The 22,914-nt window shown below is 46.4% G+C and overlaps 1 protein-coding gene and 1 pseudogene across 1 annotated transcript; both read right to left on the bottom strand.

Annotated features, from left to right (window-relative positions):
- Positions 1-9,530, bottom strand: part of LOC121581167 — a 34,701-nt pseudogene extending 25,171 nt beyond the window's left edge.
- Positions 9,531-9,644: 114 nt separating this feature from the next.
- Positions 9,645-22,420, bottom strand: LOC121581342 (dynein axonemal heavy chain 11-like). Its single transcript, XM_045224933.1, has 22 exons — positions 22,388-22,420; positions 20,630-20,786; positions 20,374-20,519; positions 20,157-20,273; positions 19,937-20,075; positions 19,754-19,846; positions 19,176-19,370; positions 18,970-19,047; positions 18,696-18,828; positions 18,478-18,608; positions 18,161-18,309; positions 17,931-18,081; positions 17,658-17,789; positions 17,335-17,508; positions 16,938-17,142; positions 15,702-15,867; positions 15,496-15,598; positions 15,264-15,401; positions 15,027-15,128; positions 14,759-14,920; positions 10,100-10,293; positions 9,645-9,885 (listed from the first exon to the last, which is right to left on the bottom strand). Exons 1-22 carry the CDS (start codon positions 22,408-22,410, stop codon positions 9,645-9,647), a joined length of 3,129 nt encoding a protein of 1,042 aa, XP_045080868.1. The 5' UTR covers positions 22,411-22,420.
- Positions 22,421-22,914: the final 494 nt, after the last annotated feature.

Here is a 22,914-nt window from a genome sequence, read left to right as displayed (position 1 = left end):
GTGTGTGTGTGGTGTACCTCGTGGAAGCGTATGATGTTGGTGACCCAGGCACAGAGGCCAGCGGCGGCAGAGGATTTGAGTCTGACAAACTCAGGGTTAAACTCTAGGTCACTGAGGAACTCATCTCTCACACACCTCACTGTCGCCTCAGGGATGTGCTCCTTGTCAAAGTTCACCAACGCCTGTAGGAAGTCATCCACCTGGGCATGGACACACACGGGCGTACACACTCTGAAACACTGCCGTTAACACACAGTGACACAGACACACGGACGGCCAGACAGACGACCTCAGGGATATGTTCACACAGACAACACACACACACATACTGACCTTGCTCATGACAACTTTTGCTGCCTTCCAGCTGCGGTCTTTGGGTAATTTACCATGAGGAGCCAGTAGCACCATGACAGCAGCAGACACGTTAGTCACTATGGCTGGGGGGTTAGGGAACGTCCTCAACTCTGTCAGGTTCAGCTAGGGGGAGAACACACACACACATTATTAGGAATTACATTATATTAAAAAGATCATGTATTAATGGTCCAATATACCTGTTTTTATCTCAATATCGAATAATTTCTGGGTAGCAATTAGTATTAAAATTCAAAAGGCACTCGCACATCTGAGCTATCTTTGTTGCAGGTGCATGGTAACAGTTGAATAACATGAGAGAAAAAAGAAGAAACCTACAAACTGCTCTTTATTAAGCTTTACGTATCGGCCTCAAGGCCTTCGTCAGAGCTTTTTAATGGGTAGCAATTAAGTACCTTACTGTGATTGTTTTCAATTAAAATGGTCCCTCCAAAAAAAAGACTTCTTAGCTAAGAGCAATTTCTCAAGCAAGAATTTTGATAGGACTGTCGGAGTGGTCTGAGTGGGGAGGGGAAAACTGAAGACTATCCGTTATTGGCAGAGAGGTTTGGAACTCTCTTTCTTATTGGTCTATTAACTAAGCTACCACCTGGTGATGTCACCAGGCAGGCCAAAACTCAGTTCCACCACAACAGGCTGACATTTCTGGCGGTCTTTTCAAACAGCTCTTACACTAAAAGGGCATTATCATCATTTTCACAATATTATTCCAAACTCATAGTGTGGAAATATATATAAAACACAAGAAAATCACGTTTATGATTGAATTTGGCCTTTAAGCCCAGTCATGTATTAAGTTCATGATTCAAATCATGTATGTGTTTTGTTTGTTACCCAGTTGAGGGCTGCGTTAGCTGCCTGTAGAGCTGTGTGTGTTTTACCCTGTTGAGTGTGTTGAGGGCTGCGTTAGCTGTCTGTAGAGCTGTGTGTGTTTTACCCTGTTGAGTGTGTTGAGGGCTGCGTTAGCTGTCTGTAGAGGTGTGTGTGTTTTACCCTGTTGAGTGTGTTGAGGGCTGCGTTAGCTGCCTGTAGAGCTGTGTGTGTTTTACCCTGTTGAGTGTGTTGAGGGCTGCGTTAGCTGTCTGTAGAGCTGTGTGTGTTTTACCCTGTTGAGTGTGTTGAGGGCTGCGTTAGCTGTCTGTAGAGCTGTGTGTGTTTTACCCTGTTGAGTGTGTTGAGGGCTGCGTTAGCTGTCTGTAGAGCTGTGTGTGTTTTACCCTGTTGAGTGTGTTGAGGGCTGCGTTAGCTGCCTGTAGAGCTGTGTGTGTTTTACCCTGTTGAGTGTGTTGAGGGCTGCGTTAGCTGCCTGTAGAGCTGTGTGTGTTTTACCCTGTTGAGTGTGTTGAGGGCTGCGTTAGCTGCCTGTAGAGCTGTGTGTGTTTTACCCTGTTGAGTGTGTTGAGGGCTGCGTTAGCTGTCTGTAGAGCTGTGTGTGTTTTACCCTGTTGAGTGTGTTGAGGGCTGCGTTAGCTGTCTGTAGAGCTGTGTGTGTTTTACCCTGTTGAGTGTGTTGAGGGCTGCGTTAGCTGTCTGTAGAGCTGTGTGTGTTTTACCCTGTTGAGTGTGTTGAGGGCTGCGTTAGCTGTCTGTAGAGCTGTGTGTGTTTTACCCTGTTGAGTGTGTTGAGGGCTGCGTTAGCTGTCTGTAGAGCTGTGTGTGTTTTACCCTGTTGAGTGTGTTGAGGGCTGCGTTAGCTGTCTGTAGAGCTGTGTGTGTTTTACCCTGTTGAGTGTGTTGAGGGCTGCGTTAGCTGTCTGTAGAGGTGTGTGTGTTTTACCCTGTTGAGTGTGTTGAGGGCTGCGTTAGCTGCCTGTAGAGCTGTGTGTGTTTTACCCTGTTGAGTGTGTTGAGGGCTGCGTTAGCTGCCTGTAGAGCTGTGTGTGTTTTACCCTGTTGAGTGTGTTGAGGGCTGCGTTAGCTGCCTGTAGAGCTGTGTGTGTTTTACCCTGTTGAGTGTGTTGAGGGCTGCGTTAGCTGCCTGTAGAGCTGTGTGTGTTTTACCCTGTTGAGTGTGTTGAGGGCTGCGTTAGCTGTCTGTAGAGCTGTGTGTGTTTTACCCTGTTGAGTGTGTTGAGGGCTGCGTTAGCTGCCTGTAGAGCTGTGTGTGTTTTACCCTGTTGAGTGTGTTGAGGGCTGCGTTAGCTGTCTGTAGAGCTGTGTGTGTTTTACCCTGTTGAGTGTGTTGAGGGCTGCGTTAGCTGTCTGTAGAGCTGTGTGTGTTTTACCCTGTTGAGTGTGTTGAGGGCTGCGTTAGCTGCCTGTAGAGCTGTGTGTGTTTTACCCTGTTGAGTGTGTTGAGGGCTGCGTTAGCTGCCTGTAAGGCAGGTTCAGCCTTAGCCAGGTCCTTTTCACTCTGCTGTTGTTGCGTGGTCACCTCAGCCTGGATGGTTCCTACCTAAGGACAACAACACACAGCACTACACACTAAACACGTATACATTACAAATGTAAACTTAGAACTGACACATCAAAATGGTAATTACCTAATAATTACTAGTAATACCATTTTGATTTCTAAGGATTCATTAAAACTGATCAAGGCCCACGTGCACACATGCTCACTCGTACCCTCTGTTCCTCTGCGTCTGCCACAGCCCTCTCCTGGTTGAGTTTGTCTGTCTGTTGGCCGATCTTAGAGATGAGCGCCTCTGTGTCTGTGTTCCTCTGCCACAACTCTACTTCCTGGACCGCTAACTTAGCCTTCAGATCCTCCACCTGAGAAGGGAGTGGAGAGGGATGGAGGGTAGGTAGAGAGATGGATCAGAGAGAGAGAGAAAGCGAGAGAGAGAGAGCGAGAGAGAGAGAGAAGGCAGAAAGGGAGAGACTAAGTGTGTTCCTGTGTGTGTGCGTGTGTGTGTGCGTGTATGTGTTTGTGTGTGTGTGCGTGTGTGTGTGTGTGTGTGTGTGTGTGTGTGTGTGTGTGTGTGTGTGTGTGTGTGTGTGTGTGTGTGTGTGTGTGTGTGGTGTATGGCAGGCTGTGAGTCTGACTGACCTGTGAGGCTGTGGTCTGTAGTTTCTGCAGGCCGTTCTCCAGTCTCTCCATCTTCTGGGTGAGCTCTCTGCGTTTTGTCCCCAGTAGGTTACCGTACAGCTTCATAAACTCTAGGAAGCTCTTGGGAGTGGTGTAGTTGAAGTGCTTCTCATTCTGCTGGTACTTCACACTCACCTAGAACACATTTAGACAATGAAGTACATTCAATATTACATTCAAATTATATGTCAATTGATTTATTACACCAATGATCTATATAACTATGATGAACCTTTATGTCGTAAAGTAAAATTATTTCTCAATCTCTCACCTCGTTAACACTGGTATGGGCGTAGGAGATAAACTCACTGATGGACGCACGGACATCCGGCTACAGAGGTTAGAGAGAACATGGATATGCAAACATAAATGAATGTTTTCAATAATTATCATCCACTGTCTATGTGATTGTGATGCGTCTTCAGACTGTTGTTTACCTCCAAGTCAGGTATCTTCTCTATGAAGGTGGTGCTGACAGACTGTAGGGCCAGCTGAGGCCAGGAGTGGAACCAGTCTATGGCCGTACAGTTGACCAGGGCCGGGAACTTACGAGCACGGGTACGCAGGGTGAACCCTACCGGGGAAAAACACAGGACCACCTGTAGCAAGGCGGGAGGGAAGAAGAATAGTGGGGGGAGAGAGAAAAGAGGAGAGAGAGAAACCAACTATTTGTCACTGTTGACCTTTCCCTCTCTAGGAAATAAATAACGCATACTGTTGTGACACTCTGGCTCCATGGACTTTGATTATTGAGCCAGGGTTGTTCATTTTCATTGTTTGGGTGTATTTCTATGTTTGGTGATTGTTCTTGATTAGTCATATGACTCCCAATCGGAGGTAACGAGTGTCAGCTGTCGGCTCGTTATCTCTGATTGGGAGCCATATTTAAACTGTGTGGTTTCTCCTTGGTTTTTGTGGGTTTTTGTTCCGTTTCGGTGAGTGTACCGTGGACTTCATTGAGTCGTCTTTTGTTTTGTATAATAGTTACGTTTATTGTATAAAGTCATGTTTCTTGGACACGCTGCGCCTTGGTCATACTTGGACGACATAGACGACCGTGACAGAAAAACCCACCATAAAAGGACCAAGCGGCGTGTCAAGCGGCAACAGGATCCACCTACACAGGATTTATATCCACCCATAAAGGATTCATGGACATGGGAGGAGATTCTGGATGGTAAGGGGCCTTGGGCACAACCGGGAGAATATCGCCGTCCTCGTGAAGAGCTGGAGGCAGATAAAGCCGAGAGGCGGCGATATGAGGAGGCAGCACGGAGGCAAGACTGGAAGCCTGTGGGTACTACCCAAGAATTTCTTGGGGGGGGGCTAAGAGGGAGTGTGGCGAAGTCAGGTAGGAGACCTGCGCCTACTCCCTGGACTGACCGTGGAGAGCGAGAGTACGGGCAGACACCGTGTTACGCAGTTGAGCGCATGGTGTCTCCTGTACGCAGGCATAGCCCGGTTCGGGTACAGTCCAGCTCCACGTATCGGCCGGGCTAGATTGAGTGTTGAGCCGGATGTCATGAAGCCGGTCCCACGCAGCTGGTCACCAGTGCGTCTCCTCGGGCCGGCGTACATGGCACCAGCCTTGCGCATGGTGTTCCCGGTTCGCCCACATAGGCCGGGTGCGGGTTATTACACCTCCCCGTACTGGTCGGGCGACGGGGAGCATCAACCCAGGAAGGTTGGGCAGGCTCAGTGCTCAAGGAAGCCAGTACGCCTGCACGGTCCGGTATTTCCGGTACCACCTCCTCGCTCCAGCCCAGTACCACCAGTACCTACACCACGCACCAGGTTTCCAGTGCGTCTTCAGAGCCCTGTGTCTCCTCCACGCACTGGCTCTATGGTGCGTGTCTCCAGCCCTTTACCACCAGTGCATACACCACGCACCAAGCCTCCTGTGTGTCCCCAGAGTCCTGTGCGTCCTGTTGTTGCTCTCCGCACGAGCCCTGAGATGCGTGTCCTCAGCCCGGTACCTCCAGTTCCGGCACCACGCATCAGGCCTACGGTGCGTCCCCAGGGTCCAGCATGCCCTGTTGCTTCTCCCCGCACTAGCCCTGAGATGCGTGTCCTCAGCCCGGTACCTCCTGTTCCGGCACCACGCACCAGGCCTACGATGCGCCTCAGACGGCCAGAGTCTGCCGTCTGCCCAACGGGGCCTGAACTGTCCGTCTGCCCAACGCCGTCTGAACTGCCCGTCTGCCTAACGGCGCCTGAACTGCCCGTCTGCCCAACGCCGTCTGAACTGTCCGTCTGCCAAGCGCCGCAGGAACTGCCCGTCTGTACTGAGCCTGCAAAGCCGCCCGTCTGCCATGAGCCTTCAGAGCCGTCCGCCAGACCGGGAGCCGCTAGAGCTCTCCGCCAGACAGGAGCAGCCAGAGCCTTCCGCCAGACAGGATCAGCCAGAGCCTTCCGCCAGACAGGATCAGCCAGAGCCTTCCGCCAGACAGGATCAGCCAGAGCCTTCCGCCAGACAGGATCAGCCAGAGCCTTCCGCCAGACAGGATCAGCCAGAGCCTTCCGCCAGACAGGATCAGCCAGAGCCTTCCGCCAGACAGGATCAGCCAGAGCCTTCCGCCAGACAGGATCAGCCAGAGCCTTCTGCCAGACAGGATCAGCCAGAGCCTTCCGCCAGACAGGATCAGCCAGAGCCTTCTGCCAGACAGGATCAGCCAGAGCCTTCCGCCCAGACAGGATCAGCCAGAGCCTTCTGCCAGACAGGATCAGCCAGAGCCTTCCGCCAGCCAGGATCCGCCAGAGCCGTCCAGCCAGGATCCGCCAGAGCCGTCCAGCCAGGATCCGCCAGAGCCAGCCAGCCAGGATCCGCCATTCAGTCCGGTGCTGCCCCTCAGGCCGGTGCTGCCCCTTAGTCAGGTACTGTCCCTTAGTCCGGTGCTGCCCCTTAGTCCGGTGCTGCCCCTTAGTCCGGTGCCGCCCCCTTAATCCAGTGGGGTTTAGTTGGGGGGTGGTCATGTGGAGGGGGCTACGGAAGCGGATAGTGACTAAGGTGGGGTGGGGACCACGACCTGGGCCAGAGCCGCCACCATGGACAGACGCCCACCCAGACCCTCCCCTAGACTGTATGCTGGTGCGCCCGGAGTTCGCACCTTTAGGGGGGGGTACTGTGACACTCTGGCTCCATGGACTTTGATTATTGAGCCAGGGTTGTTCATTTTCATTGTTTGGGTGTATTTCTATGTTTGGTGATTGTTCTTGATTAGTCATATGACTCCCAATCGGAGGTAACGAGTGTCAGCTGTCGGCTCGTTATCTCTGATTGGGAGCCATATTTAAACTGTGTGGTTTCTCCTTGTTTTTTGTGGGTTTTTGTTCCGTTTCGGTGAGTGTACCGTGGACTTCATTGAGTCGTCTTTTGTTTTGTATAATAGTTACGTTTATTGTATAAAGTCATGTTTCTTGGACACGCTGCGCCTTGGTCATACTTGGACGACATAGACGACCGTGACAACTGTATTGCAAAAATAGCACATATAATTAACAAAAATATGAACGCAACATGTAAAGTGTTGGTCCCATGTTTCATGAGCTGAAATAAAAGATCCCAGAAATGTTCCATACGCACAGAAAGCTTATTTCTCTCAAATGTTGTGCAAAAATTTGTTTACATCCCTGTTGGTGAGCATTTCTCCTTTGCCAAGATAATCCATCCACCTGACAGGTGTGGCATATCAAGAAACTGATTAAACAGCATGATCATTACACAGGTGCACCTTGTGCTGGGGACAATAAAAGTTCACTCTAAAATGTGCAGTTTTGTCACACAACACGATGCCATAGATGGTCTCAAGTTTTGAGGGAGCGTGCAATTGGCATGCTGACTGCAGAAATGTCCACCAGAGCTGTTGCCAGAGAATTGAATGTTCGTTTCTCTACCATAAGCCGCCTCCAACGTCGTTTTAGAGAATTTGGCTGTACGTCCAACCGGCCTCACAAACACTAACCACGTGTAACCACGCCAGCCCAGGACCTCCACATCCAGCTTCTTTACCCGTGGGATTGTCTGAGACCAGCCACCTGGACAGCTGATGAAACTGAGGAGTATTTATGTCTGTAATAAAGCCCTTTCTGGGGCTCATTCTGATTGGCTGGGCCTGGCTCCCCAGTGGGTGGGCCTATGCCCTCCCAGGCCCACCTATGGCTGCGCCCTAATGAATCTATTTCAATAGACTCATGTTCTTATAAAAACTGTAACTCAGTAAAATACTTGAAATTGTTGCATGTTGTGTTTATATTTTCAGTATAGTTTCCACCTTACACCTATTACATTTGCTGTTATAGAGCTGATTGATGTCATTGAGCTCTCTAGCCAGACCTTGAGTTGTCGCCGTATCCTCTCGATGAAGAAGGCCCAGCAGTTGTCTCTGTTGTCCATCAGGCCCAGTCCTCTTAGCTCCATACGGATGGACGTGACGATCATATCCACTTCCTCCTCACTGAACAGGTCTGGGATGTCCCCTAAAAGACAGGACATACACTAGCATACTAACACACTAGCTAGGGAATGAGGCGTCATGATTATCCCCACTTCCTCCTCACTGATCAGGTCTGGGGTGCACAGTACACTAGCAAGTGAATAGGGTGCACACTAGTCCACTAACAAGGAAACAGGGTCCACACTCGCAAGGAGACAGGGGTGACTCTAGCCACAGGAAGTCCATGGCAAAAACATGTTTGGTTGAGGTGTGGGGTAGGTGCATACCTGATGCCACAGCCTGGTCTTATAGACTAGACGTAACATAGTAAAGTAAATCCGGGACATTAAAATTAGTATGATACGTTATGTTTGGTATGGTTTGGTTACATAAGACAGAAGGTTACTTAAGGCAAAAACTAAAGTAGGGTGGTTGGTCGGGGTGGATGTGTTGGCGTATAACGCAAACTACAAGTACTTACTACTTTTTAGCTACTCTGCAACAACTTAGCATATTAGCTACCATCCCACTAACACTAACCCTAACCCATCTAACGTTAGACACCTAGCTAAAGTTAGTGTTAGCCATCCAGCTAACGTTAGCCACAACAAATTGGAATTCATAACATATCATACGTTTTACAAATGTGTAACATATTGTACGATTTGCAATTCGTAACATATCATACGAAATGAATTATGGACATCCACAAATTAATAAATGTTATACTAAACGTAACATATCATACTAATTGGAGTATCCCGGATTTACTTTTACTATGTTACGTCTACCCCTATTCCAGGTTGGATGCCAGTATGTCGTTGATGGTTGAGGTGTAGTGTGGTGTAGGTGCATACCTGATGCCACAGCCTGGTCTTATAGACTAGACGTAACATAGTAAATGTAAATCTGGCACACATAAATTAGTTTGATACGTTACTTTTGGTATGGTTACATAAGACAGAAGGTTACTTAAGACCAAATCTAAAGGAGGGTGGATGGTCGGGGTAGATTTGTTGGCGTATAACACGAACGTCTAGCAACCCAAAGGTTGCGTGTTTGAAATCTCATCACGGACAACTTTATCATTTTAGCTAATTAGCAACTTTGCAACTACTTACTACTTGTTTGCTACTATGCAACTAGTTAGCATGTTAACTACCCTTCCCCTAACCTTAACCTTAACCCTGACCTTAACCCTAACCCTAACCCTAACCCCTAACCCCAACCCCTAGCCTAGCTAATTTTAGCCACCTAGCTAACGTTAGCGTTAGCCACCTAGCTAACGTTAGCCACAACAAATTTGAATTCAAAACAAATCATACGTTTTACAAATGTGTAACATATTGTACGATTTGCAATTTGTAACATATCTTACGAATTGCATTTCGCAACATATCATAAGAATTATAATTCGTAACATATCATGCGAAATTGATGTTTTACATCCAAAAATGAATACATGCCATACGAAACATGTCATACTAATTGGTGTGTCCCGGATTTATGTTCACTATGTTACGTCTAACCCTGAGTCCAGGTTAGATGCCAGCATGTCATTGATGGTTGAGATGTGGTGTTGGTGCGTACCTGATGCCAGCATGTCGTTGATGAGGACCAGGAAGCGTTCGTCTGGGATCTGGGCGTCTGTGTGGAGGAAGACTGTCCCAATATTCTTCACCCCCACCTTGATATACAGCGCTGCTATATCACTCTACAGACAGAAAGAGGGAGGGAGAGAGAGGGGGAAAAAGAGGGAGGGAGAGAGAGATGAGGGAAGGGGGGTTTGTGTAGATGAGCAGGATCTAGACATCTAGGGTTCTTGCGTTCAACCTTCCAGCAAATCTGTTGTACTTAGCCGTTATTTGGTGCATACTCCGTACCCGTAGGTCATGTATTCCGTAGCCTTTCCTCAGTGTAATCTGGAACACCTCCAGGGTACTGAGGAAGGCAGCGAGGCGACACAGACTCTGCTTCCCACTGCCTCCCACCCCCACCAGCAGAGCATTACCATGGGGGGCCTCCAGGATACGACTGATGCGACACCTGGACACAGACATATCAATTTACTGTGAGTGTGTACTTATGTCAGTGTGATGAGAGATTGTATGTGCGTTACCTGCAGTCGACATCATGCAAATAAGCAAGGTAAGTGTGTGTGTCGTTAGTGAGCGGCGCACAGAGCAGAGTGAGTGATGTTAGTGATTGAGTGAGCGAGTGGAGATTGCGACAGACAGGGCAGTGTGTGTGTGACGCTCACACATGCTGCATGGCCTCCTCAAACAGCACCAGGTTCATGACAGCATGCAGCTCGTTGTAGTGTTCCAGAGCATCAGTCAGGGTCTTCTGGAGCTTCTCCCAGTCTGATGCCTGGTGGTACCTGGGCTCCCCCACCCCATGGGCAAAGTGACAGTACACCAGGGGCTGGTGGATGAAAATAGACTCATCTATACCCTGCACGGAGAGGGGGGAGAGGGTCGAGAGGTGGAGAGAGGAGGGAGAGAGCAAGAGCGAGAGCGAATAAAAAGAGAAAGAGAGAGTGAAAACTTGAACAGAAGTGTACAGTGCATTCGGAAAGTACTGAGACCCCTTGACCTTTTCCACATTTTGTTACGTTACAGATGTATTCTAAAATGGATTAAATAGTTTTTTCCCCTCATCAATCTACACACAATACAACACAATGCACAATGACAAAGCAAAAACTGGTTTTAAGGAATTTTAGCAAAAAAATCAACGACTGAAATATGCTATTTACATACAAAACCAGTCAAAAGTTTGGACACACCTACTCATTCAAGGGTTTTTCTTTATTTTTACTATTTTCTACATTGTAGAATAATAGTGAAGACATCAAAACTATGAAATAACACATATGGAAACATGTAGTAACCAAAAAAGTGTTACAAAATATATTTTGATTTGTTTATTTGAGATTCTTCAAAGTAGCCACCCCTTGCCTTGATGACAGCTTTGCACAAGTCCATATTATTGCAAGAACAGCTCAAATAAGCAAAGAGAAACGACAGTCCATCATTACTTTAAGACATGAAGGTCAGTCAATACGGAACATTTCAAGAACTCGCAAAAGTCGCAAAAAGAATCTCAAATATAAAATATATTTTGATTTGTTTAACACTTTTTTGGTTACTACATGATTCCATACGTGTTATTTCATAGTTTTGATGTCTTCACTATTGTTCTACAATGTAGAAAATAGTAAAAAATAAAGAAAAACCCTTGAATGAGTAGGTGTGTCCAAACTTTTGACTGGTACTGTAAGTATTCAGACCCTTTACTCAGTACTTTGTTGAAGCACCTTTGGCTGCGATTACAGCCTTGAGTCTTCTTGGGTATTATGCTACAAGGTTGGCACACCTGTATTTGGGGAGTTTCTCCCATTCTTCTCTGCAGATCCTCTCAAGCTGTCAGGTTGGATGGGGAGCGTCTCTGCACAGCTATTTTCAGGTCTCTCCAGAGATGTTCGATTGGGTTCAAGTCAGGACTCTGGCTGTGCCATTTGAGGACATTCAGAGACTTGTCCCGAAGCCAATCCTGCGTTGTCTTGGCTGTGTGCTTAGGGTCGTTGTCCTGTTGGAAGGTGAACCTTCGCCCCAGTCTGAGGTCCTGAGCGCTCTGGAGCAGGTTATCATCAAGGATCTCTCTGTGCTTTGCTCCGTTCATCTTTCTCTTGATCCTGACTAGTCTCCTAGTCTCTGCCGCTGAAAAACATCCCCACAGCATGATCCTGCCACCACCACGCTTCACAGTAGAGATGGTGCCAGGTTTCCTCCATACGTGACCCTTGGCATTCAGGCCAAAGAGTTCAATCTTGGTTTCATCAGACCAGAGAATCTTGTTTCTCATGGTCTGAGAGTCCTTTAGGTGCCTTTTGGCAAACTTCAAGCAGGCTGTCATGTGCCTTTTACTAAGGAGTGACTTCCGTCTGGCCACTCTACCATAAAGGCCTGATTGGTGGAGTGCTGCAGAGATGGTTGTCCTTCTGGAAGATTCTCCCATCTCCACAGAGGAACTCTGGAGCCCTGTCAGAGTGACCATCTGGTTCTTGGTCACCTCCCTGATCAAGGCCCTTCACCCCAGATTACCAGTTTGGCTGGGCGGACAGGTCTAGGAAGAGTCTTGGTGGTTCCAAACTTCTTCCATTTAAGATTGATGGAGGCCACTGTGTTCTTGGGGACCTTAAATGCTGTATACATTTTTTGGTACCCTTCCCCAGATCTGTGTCTTGACCTGTCTCGGTGCTCTACGGACAATTCCCTCGACCTCATGGCTTGGTTATTGCTCTGACATGCACTGTCAACTGTGGGACCTTATATAGACAGGTGTGTGCCTTTCAAAGTCATGTCCAATCAACTGAATTTACCACAGGTGGACTCCAACCAAGTTGTAGAAACATCTCAAGGATTATCAATGGAACCTGAGCTCAATTTCGAGTCTCATAGCAAAGAGTCTGAATACTTATGTAAATAAGCTATTTCTGTTTTTTTGTTCTAATACATTTGCAAACATTTCTAAAACCCTTTTTACACTTTGTCATTATGAGATTTTGTGTGTAGATTGATGAGGAAAATGTTTTATTTTATCAATTTTAGAGTAAGGCTGTAGCGTGACAAAAAGGGAAGGGGTCTCAATACTTTCGGAATACACTGTATAAGGAAAGGCCATATTGATCACTTTGTTATAAGCAATCTCAGAGAGACACAATATGTGACTCGTTTCAGGAAACTAGGCGTATGTCATGGGTCACTACTTCACAGGACAGCCATTTCAATGTAAACTTTTTTTTTTTAATCAAAATGCGTTTTTTGGCAGAAATGCCTTCTGGAACATGTGAACTTTCATGTGCCATAATAACAAACTTGTATGCCATCTGTAAATACGAATAAAATGATTAAATTACAAGCCTAGTTATTTTAACCACAGAAAAAGACAGCAACCTTCCCACTAGCCATGCTTGGCTGAGATAATGAGTGGGCTGGACATGCCGAGAGAGGAGTTTGGATTGGTCTGCCATATAGCACGCGTCTGTCTATTTGAGCTGGTTAGTATGTGTAGGTAATCCTGTCTAACGCAGCTTTAAAAAAAAATATGTATCGTGTAGTAGAGCTACATAAGTGTTGCTCTCCACTTTCTGGAGGACCAAGTTTTGAAATCAGTGGAATTAGAGTATGATAGCTAAGGAGATGGAGAAAACACCTGTCTCTGGAATACATCTTCAAACTAAGGGCAACCATTGCATCCGTGACTAGCTAGCTACATTTTCAGATATTACACGTTTCTAATTTTGACAGAAAGTGTACTGTTAGCTAGCTAGCTAACGTTAGCAGGCTGGCTCGCTAGCTAACGTTACGTGTATGATCTAATTATTCGTATCTCAGAGCCATTTGCTTTGCTAGTTATAGCCAAATGTTAGATAGCTAACAATGAACCTGGTTGGTTAGCTACCTGCAGATGCATGCAGGGTAGTAACGTCATGAGTTGGGATTATGGTTCATTGTTTAGCTAGCTAGCTAACGTTAGCTGGCTGGCTCGCTAGCTAAGGTTATGTGTATTATCTTATTATTCGTATCTCAGAGCCATTTGCTTTGCTAGTTATAGCCTAATGTTAGCTTGCAAACATTGAACCTGGTTGGTTAGCTACCTGCAGATGCATGCAGGGTAGTAACGTCATGAGTTGGGATTATGGTTCATTGTTTAGCTAGCTTGCTAACGTTAGCTGGCTGGCTCGCTAGTTAACGTTACATGTATGATCTTATTATTCGTATCTCAGAGCCATTTGCTTTGGTAGTTATAGCCTAATGTTAGCTAGCTAACATTCAACCTGGTTGGTTAGCTACCTGCAGATTCATGCAGGGTAGTAACGTCATGAGTTGGGATTATGGTTCATTGTTTAGCTAGCTAGCTAGATATCTCAACAAAAGACTCCACTATGCAAAAGTGCGTTCGTAAATTCACTCTGGAGTGCCAGAGAGCACTCAGATTGCGCTCTGGGCGTTCATAAATTTAGAGCGTTGTCAGATTGTCCGTTGGTAAATTCAGAGCGTGTCGCTCTTGGATTGTTCAGAGTGCACACGCTTATTTGCCGACATTTACTGACACCGGCCATATTCAACGGGTGTCTCAGAGCCATTTGCTTGGCTAGTTATATGATCTAGCTTGCTAACATTGAACCTGGTTGGTTAGCTACCTGCAGATTCATGCAGGGTAGTAACGTCATGAGTTGGCATTATGTTTAATTGTTTACCTAGCTTTCAGAGTGCAGAATAACTGACGAATTTACAAACGCTCAACACCCGTTGAATATGGCCGGTGTCAGTAAACATTGGCAAAAAAGCGTAAATTGTTGCCAGCAGCACAGTTGCAGTCACCAATGCTTTGGATAACATAAAAACAGCCTAACCAGCTCATTTGTGTCTGGAAGTAGCTAGCAAGCTAGCCAACGTTAGCCAGTTAGCTTGGGTGCTTGACTGCTGTTGTTAGTACAGAACGCTCGGATAAACCCTTAAAGAGATGGGTGGGGCTAAAGCTTAAGAGGGTGTGAACGATGTTGAATGGGTGTAGACAAAGAAGAGCTCTCTTGCAGGTACCAAAACATTCAAAGGCCTCAAAACATTCCAATTTTCTCAAAAGTGAGGTTAGAAGTTTATCAACTTTCAAAGCAGAATTACCTTCCCACTGTTCCTCAAATGCAGTGTATAATATACCATTTTGTAGCTCTGTGTCTCTGCTTTTATCCAATGTAAAAAAACACAATTTCACATTTTGCTACATAAGACCAAATCAAGGCGTTCGATCACATATGTCAATATGAGTGAAGGAAGTAAAGAGAGTAGCAAGGCGTATGTCAAGCAGTCTTGTTTGTAACAACCCCATAAGATGGCTGCCACATGTCTCTCACCTCAAAGTATCTCTTGCCAGTGTCCAGTAGGATCTTGTTGAAGAGTTCCACATCCTTCTCCTCCATCAGTTTGTCAGAGTACACCCGGGACGACTCATGGAGCCACAGATGGACCAGGTCTATGGGGTAACGCACACAATCTGGCAGGGCAAACAGAATACCCTACACAGAGAGGGAGACGTAGATAAAGAGTGAAAGAGAGGCATGAATCCATGTTGATGAAGATTGATGATGACAATGATGTTTTTTCAATGTATATGTGTGCTACCTGGAAGATGTTGGAGAGGTCCCTTAGGTTGAAGATATAGTGAAAGCGAATGGCCGTGGGGAGGAAGTTCTGACTGATCTTCTGATGGAGACAGATGGCTGCCTGCAGGAGTAGAAAGACAAGAATGGATGAAGGGAGGGAGGAGGAAAGTGGATTGATTGACAGACAGACAGCCAGACAGACTGACTGAAAGAGACACAGACAGGCAGGCAGACAGGCAGGCAGACAGACGTATACCTGTATTAGTGTTCCTACAGAGCGCGAGACGCCGTAGCTGAAGCCCCCCTGGAGGAAGTGGGCTGACAGGATGCTAGTGAAGATGGTGGCTAGTGCCTCAGCGCTAGGGAAATGAACTGCAAACACTGAGAAATGCCTCTGAGAGAGAGCGAGGAGAGAGGGGTTAGTCTGTGTGTGTGTGTGTGTGTGTGTGTTACTGTTGTCTTGAGTTGACTGTATGTGTGTGTGTTACCTGTAGTCTGGGGTTCACTGAGAAGCTCCCTGCTGTAGGGTTCATACAGGTGATGTACTGGCAGTTATGGATTTCTTTCAGCACCAGCCTCTGTCTGTCATACCTGCAAGACCACACACACGCGCGCACACACACACACACACCAGCGGTTGTAGTCCATGCAATGATGTTTGAGTGTGTGTGTGCGCGCGTGTGTGTCCTCTCACCAGTGGTTGTAGTCCAGGTGCTGGCGTATGAGTGTGTGTGGTTGGACAGTACCATACACATCCACCTCAGGCATGTTGAGGTCGTCTATGAAGTAGATGAGTTTCTTGGTTCCAGGAGGAGCATAGTTACGCCCTGCCTTCTTCTCTAGAGGCTTCTCTAACACACCTGCAGTACACACACACATCTCATTATGTCACTATAGACAGCAGGAATATAGCCTTTCGGGTGGGTGTTCTACTAAGCTAACATATGGAATTGTTTTAAGATGGTCATACCATGGATCATTTTGCTATTTGATTTCTGGGACCCCTTTTGGTATAAAAAAATAAAATAAAATAAATAATTGATTAAACATTGAATTTGGTCTTACTGCTTCTTGCCCATAGAAACGCATTGAATAACATACTGGCAAATACATGGCAAATCAGAGTAAAACAATTTATCAAAAGGAAGTGTTTTGAAGCGTCTGTCCTATACCTGAGAGATATAAGAAATTATTATTTCACAATTTTTGGGGGGTACTATACTACTTCCATTTTTACATTTAGCAGACACTCTTATCCAGAGCGACTTACAGTTAGTGAGTGCATACATTTTTCATACTGGCCCCCCGTGGGATACGAACCCACAATCCTGGCGTCGCAAGCGCCATGCTCTACCAACTGAGCTACAGGGGACCATATATACTTCTGTTAAATGTTTTAACTCTTACAGGGCTACCTTCAGACGAGTCTTGTTAGGTTTGTGGAAGTACTAGAGCAACAACCGACATGTACGTTGTCGTGCGAGTCTCATCTTTCCATAGAGGGGTCATATTAGTTTATAGCCCAAACGGTTTGGACGTTACAGACGTTTTCATGAGAAGACGGATTTTCGGGATGTCTCCTGGTCTGACAAACACCGCTGTAGCTCTGCCACCTTCAGATATTTCTAGACATCTCTAGCTTAAACAGATGGATCTTGATGGGGATTTTTGTATTATGCTAATTCGATTTTAGCACGGGTGCGGACATCGACTCTAGGGTTTTTAAACATCATATCCATTAAAATACGGCACACTGGAATCATCAGTGAAGTAGGAGGGCTGATACTGAATCGGTTCTTGAGGGCAGAGATTGGCCTGGTTCCATTCCTGGTTGCCGTCTAATAAGTGGCTCTAGTAATTGAAATGGAACCAGGCAGGTATAACTCAAACTACTGCATACAGTGGCAGGCAGTTGCCACGGGCGACTCACGCTGTAGCATAGCCGAGGTGGTGTAGTAGTTGAAGGGGACTTTAGCCACCATGTAGTCCTCCTTTAGCTTGGCTACTTTATCAGACACCAGGATGGTCTTTCCAACTCCAGCGTTCCCCACCAACATCACAGGCTTCCCTCTCTGCAGCAGCAGGTCTATGAAGTACGTCAGACAGATGGTCTCTGCCGAGTGGACTAGCACCGTCTGGAAACACACACACGTCAGAAATACACACACAGACACACATCACAAATACACACTACAACGCACGCACACACATGTACATACTGCTATTACGGAGGCACACCAGTGAATCTTAGTCATTTAGAACACATTCTCATGCAGAGAGACTTAAAATAAATGCGCTTCACTAAGGGAGCCAGAACAAGTACAGACCTGTAGGGGGACTTCAGGCTCCAGCTCGAACCGGGGCGTCCTCTCACTCCAGGGAGTGAACTTCTTAGTGTCTGAGTCTATGAAGTAGTCGAACACTGTGCCCTGCGAAGGGAACTTCACCGCTCTCATCTCCTTCGACCACCAGCGACTGAACTCAGCACGATAGTCTATCAACTGGAAAAGACAATGTTAGCTGATAAATATTAGCTGAGGTAGAGTTACATGGGTTGCTGGCACTGACAGAGAGTAGACACACACACACACACCCAAACACACACATACACACACATACACCCTCCACATACACACACACAAACACTTACGTGGTCCTGGAACAGAGCTCCTCCAAAGGCCCAGACGCAGGCGAAGACAAAGTAGATCTCATAGAGTTCTCTGGGAGAGTCAGGAGGAGTGTTGTCTTCTGTCAGCAGGCAGTCCAACAAGGAACACAGCGTCTGATTGGACAACAGACAGATAACACAGTGTCTGATTGGACAGCAGATAGAGAACACAGTGTCTGATTGGACAACAGTGTGTGTGTGTGTGTGTGTGTGTGTGTGTGTGTGTGTGTGTGTGTGTGTGTGTGTGTGTGTTACCTGCACCATGCTGTTCTCAGGTATAGGAGTGATGGTCTTGAGGTTACAGCGGACCTGCTCCAGGCAGTAGGGAACGTACTTGTCAAACAGGATGGTCAAGTTGGCTCGCTCTGATTGGGCCTGCCTGGTGTCAATCCAACTTGTCACGTACCTGAGGGCCAGAACACATTGTGAGAGTGGACATGCATACGTGTGTGTGTGTGTGTCCCTGCATGAGTGTGTGTACTGACGAGCTCCAGCCCAGGTCTTGTGGATTGACGTATAGTATCCCAGCGCGGGAGACTGTGGCTGGGGTTGCAGCTCTTAGATGGCTGATCTCAAAAAGCAGCCGCATGGAGGAAGATAGACTGATACGCTCATTACTGGCCAAGGTTAACACCTAGTGAGAGAGAGAGATCGGGGGAGAGAGAGAGAAAGAGAGAGAGGGGGGAGAGTTATCAGTACCATAGAAGAAAGAGACATGGAGAGAGGAGGAGAAAGATAATAAGTCAGCACCGACAGATAGAGAGAAAGAGAAGGAATGAGACAGAGAGACACACACACGTACCTTGTTGTCATCCATGACAGTGTTGAGGGATTCTATCCACATGGGGTCTATGTCTCCATCCAGAACAATCCACTTGGGCCCGTCATGGCCCACCTGTCGTGTCAGCTCCCTCATAGTGGAGGAGAACAGGCCTAAAATGGAGGACAAAATCAACATTGACCAAACCCGAACAGCAAGTCTCTACACTGTGTGTGTGTGTTTGTGTATAGACCACAGACCGTCCTTCCATTCTCTGGTAGCAGGATGTAGATAGCCGAACAGTTCGTTTGTGGTCACAGCTTTAGGGTTGATGTCGTGCCACACAGGCTTCATCCTCAGGTTAGCATAGGTTCTGTGGAGGGTCTTCAAGATCTGTCCAACCACAAATTACCACATGTTAACAACCTCAAAGATATAACGTTGACATACAAGTTGCTTTGGAGTTACATAGAGGACATTTTAATACTGTTGGCTTCGATTAAGTTGTGTGAATGTGATTGTTAGTGAGTTTACCTGGCTCTTCCCCGTCCCAGCTCCTCCCACTACAAACACTGAGTGTCTGACAGACAGCAGCTCCTCCAACTGAGTCACCTAGTGAGAAGGGGGGGTGAATTGTAAGCAATACGATGATCAATTACATGTTCATCTCTAGCTTAGTAAAAATATGTGGGATTAAGACAAACAGTGGGCAGACTTTACATTTAATTTCATTGCTATACCTTGAGTATGAAGTTTTCCTCAGGCTGCAGGTGTAGTTCGCTGACTGACTGTCGTACAGCTGTCTCCAGCTCTGGGTCTCTCTTCCTGGGGACGTCCAGCAGGGGAAACAGGTCACTGATCAGACCCAGGAATATGGGGACGTCACTGGTTACTATTTTAGGAAGGTTAAAATCCCTCAACGCTCGCATCAGGACCTATAGAGACAGACAGGAATATAGGGAAATGTCAGGATCTATAGAGACAGACAGGAATATAGGGACATGTCAGGATCTATAGAGACAGACAGGAATATAGGGATTATTCAGGACCTATAGAGACAGACAGGAATATAGGGACATCATGAAGACCTATAGAGACAGACAGGAATATAGGGAAATGTCAGGATCTATAGAGACAGACAGGAATATAGGGAAATGTCAGGATCTATAGAGACAGACAGGAATATAGGAACATCATGAAGACCTATAGAGACAGACAGGAATATAGGAACATCATGAAGACCTATAGAGACAGACAATATAGCTTCTATAGTATGGTCATTAAGGGAAGACACCCTGGTTGATAAACACTGTGTTACCTGTTCCTCTGGTCTGCTCCTGTCCTCTCTCTTCAGTGATCCAGCCACCACCAGCACTGACTTGATGGCCCTCAGGCCCCAGTCATAGTGGTCCTACAACACATATGCAGTATTATACAGTATTAGAGTGTTTCTTCGTGTATTTGTGTGTGTGTGTTTGTTTGTTTGTGTGTGTGTGTGTACCTGTTTAGAGAGCAGCTCCTTGCAGAGTGTGTACAGGCTGATGAACTTGCGTGCGAGCAGGCGAGCATCGATGAATCCCTCAGCCACCAGCATGATCTCACAGATCAACTCAAAGTCAGGAATCACCATTGCACACGGCCTAAATTGGAGAGTGTGAATATTCAGATTGAAGGAAGAGATGGAGTGGGTCGATTTGCGATTCAGCCTGTGTGTGTGTCACCTGAACAAGGCCTTGAGGTTCTCTGGTAGTTCAGTTCTCCCAGCATAGCCTGGGTTCAGAGTGATAAAAATCCCTACAGTCGGCCTCAGCTCAATCTCCTCACCTAGGAAATAGAACCTGACAAACAGGAACACAAACCAAGTCAAATCTTAGCGAAAGACACAAAGACTCTTGGATTTGTTGAATGACATTAGTTAGGTAGCTAGGAGTCCCTCACCTCTGTCTCTTGTTCCTGATGGCGTCCTGTATGGTTTTGACCTGTACTGCCACCACAGATAGCACCTCCACAGAGATCCTGTTGAACTCATCAAAACAGCCCCACACACCCGTCTGGGCCAGACCTTTATAGATGTTCCCTATGGACTATAGAAGGGGTGGGGAAAGAAATGGTGGATTCAGAAACACACAAACGTAGATTTTATTATACCAAACACAGTGTATCCACACAGCTCTACCAGTTTATGAGTACCTACCTTGTAGTCCATCTGTTCGGAGCAGTTGAATACATAGACCATGATGCCTAGGGAACGGCCCAGGTCCTTGGTGGTTTCAGTCTTCCCAGTGCCTGCTGGACCAGATGGGGCGCCACTCATCGTCAGGTGGAGAGACTGGGTCAGAGTGATGTAACACCTGGGGAGAAGAAGAGAGAGAGAGAAAGTGGTGTGTGCTTGTGTGGGGAAATCATAGTGAGTTGCAGAGACCATTACTGTAGTGGTTAAAAAATAGGTTTGCAGTGAGTAAAGTAACGCTCCCTATACTTTCAATGAATTTTTCAGTAATAGGTCGGTAAACTAGTTTAGAGCAGGGGTGTCAAACTCATTTTAGCTCAGGGGCAACATGGAGGAAAATCTATCCCCAAGTGGGCCGGACCGGAAAAATCATGGTATATATAACTTAAAAACAACAACTTCAGATTGTTTTCTTTGTTTTAATACGATCAACATACAACATAAAGCTGGAGCCTGAGGACAGTGTGTCCAAAATAGTACAAGCACAACATCACTATTAATCATAAAACACGTCAAGTTTATTTGAAAATTCTAAAGAAAAAGAACACACAAACACACAATGCCTCAGTGATTAACAGAACTGTTTCACAGATCACAGAACTATATCAGGGGGTCATTTCTCAGGCAGAAATGTAGATAAAAAGAATGAAATCCTGTTCCCCAAACAAGTGCAAGAACCACAGAGTCAAGAATAGGTTAAATATACAAATAAAATAAAATCAATTAAAAACAATAGCACATCAACATAAAAACATATAAACATAAAGCTGGCGCCTGAGGACAGTGTGTCCAAAAGCACAACATCACTATTAATCATAAAACACCTCAAGTTATTTGAAAGTTCTGAGGACAAAGAACACACAAACACACAATGCCTCAGTGATTCACATAAGTATATCACAGATCACAGAACTATATCAGGGTGTCTCATGTAGCACTTTAAGTGGGGTTGCATAGTTTATTTGACTCCTGATTCCTGGCATCTTTTAGCTTTCACCAGCGCATCAATATCAGGCGTCACATCCTGAGTGGCAGCCAACTTCAGGATGTGATTCAAGTGCTTGTGCGTGAGCCTTGAGCGCTGCTTTGTTTTATTTATGCTCATTACAGAGAAAACTTGCTCACAAAGATATGTGTCTCCAAACATGCACAACAGTTTTGCAGCGAGGGCTGTCAAGTTGGGGTAACCTGGCAAGAGATTCTGATTAAATGTGTCCAAGCCAGCTGCGGCAAATTTTCCCTTCAAATCCGAGTCACACTGCAAGTCTATTATTTCAAGTTGGATGCTGATGGGCAGATCAGAGGGATTCACGGTGAATGGCGAGCAAAAACCTTTGAAGTCTTTCTGAGTTCACCAAAAATCTGAAAGCGTTGCTCAAACTCCCGTAACAGTCCCGTTATTTTTTCTTTGAACCGCTTCATGTCTGCCACATGTTGGGTAGCGCACACATTTTTCAGACAGGGGAAGTGAGCTGCATCACCACCGGCAAGTTGCGTCTCCCACAATGACAGCTTCAACTTGAAAGAACGTATGCTGTCATAATACTGCGTGACAACTTTGTTGCGCCCTTGCAGCTGTTTGTTCAAGTTATTCAGGTGCTCTGTAACATCCACCATAAATGCAAGGTCCTGCATCCATTCTGCGGAATGGAATTCTAACACTGTTCAATTTCTTCTCGTAAATCAAAGAAACGCCTCAGCACCTCGGCTTAACCATCTTACCTCAGTGTGGTATGGCAGGCCATAGATGTGGTCTTTCTCTCTGAGAAGGCTGTCAAACTGACGGTGATTCAGGCTTCTGGATCGGATGAAATTAACAGTTTGGATGACCACCTTCATGACGTTATCCATCTTTAATGACTTTCAACACAAAGCCTCCTGGTGCAAAATACAGTGAAAAGTCAAAAAATCACGTCCTCCATTTGCAGATTGCACTTTCTCTCTGAACTTTGTCACAACGCCATGCCTATTTCCCAATCATTGAGGGCGCACCATCTGTAGCCAGGCTGACAGCGCGGGACCAGTCCACTCCGACCCTGTCCAGCGCGCGGACGAGTGCGGTAAAAATATCAGCTGCTGTCGTTGTATCTGTCATCCGCACCAACTCCACGAACTCCTCGGTGACGGTCAATGTGTCATCAACTCCGCGGATGAAAATGGCCAGTTGTGCAACATCTGTAATGTCCGTGCTTTCATCAATTGCAACCGAAAAGCAATAAATGACTTTACTTTTTGCTTCAACTGGCTGT

The sequence above is a fragment of the Coregonus clupeaformis genome, chromosome 14 (genome assembly GCF_020615455.1).
Source record: "Coregonus clupeaformis isolate EN_2021a chromosome 14, ASM2061545v1, whole genome shotgun sequence".
Taxonomy (NCBI): domain Eukaryota; kingdom Metazoa; phylum Chordata; class Actinopteri; order Salmoniformes; family Salmonidae; genus Coregonus; species Coregonus clupeaformis.
This window is presented reverse-complemented; position numbering and strand designations above follow the sequence as displayed.

What these genes read in the sequence shown, in the direction of transcription:
- LOC121581342 (XM_045224933.1), bottom strand. Translation starts at nt 22,410, where the DNA reads ATGGCCTGCCATACCACACTGAG. An exon ending in TACCAGAGAATGGAAGGACG is followed by an intron (nt 18,609 to 18,695) that starts GTCTGTGGTCTA and finishes CCTCCATTTTAG; the next exon opens with GCCTGTTCTCCTCCACTATG. An exon ending in CAAGACCTGGGCTGGAGCTC is followed by an intron (nt 18,082 to 18,160) that starts GTCAGTACACAC and finishes TCTGGCCCTCAG; the next exon opens with GTACGTGACAAGTTGGATTG.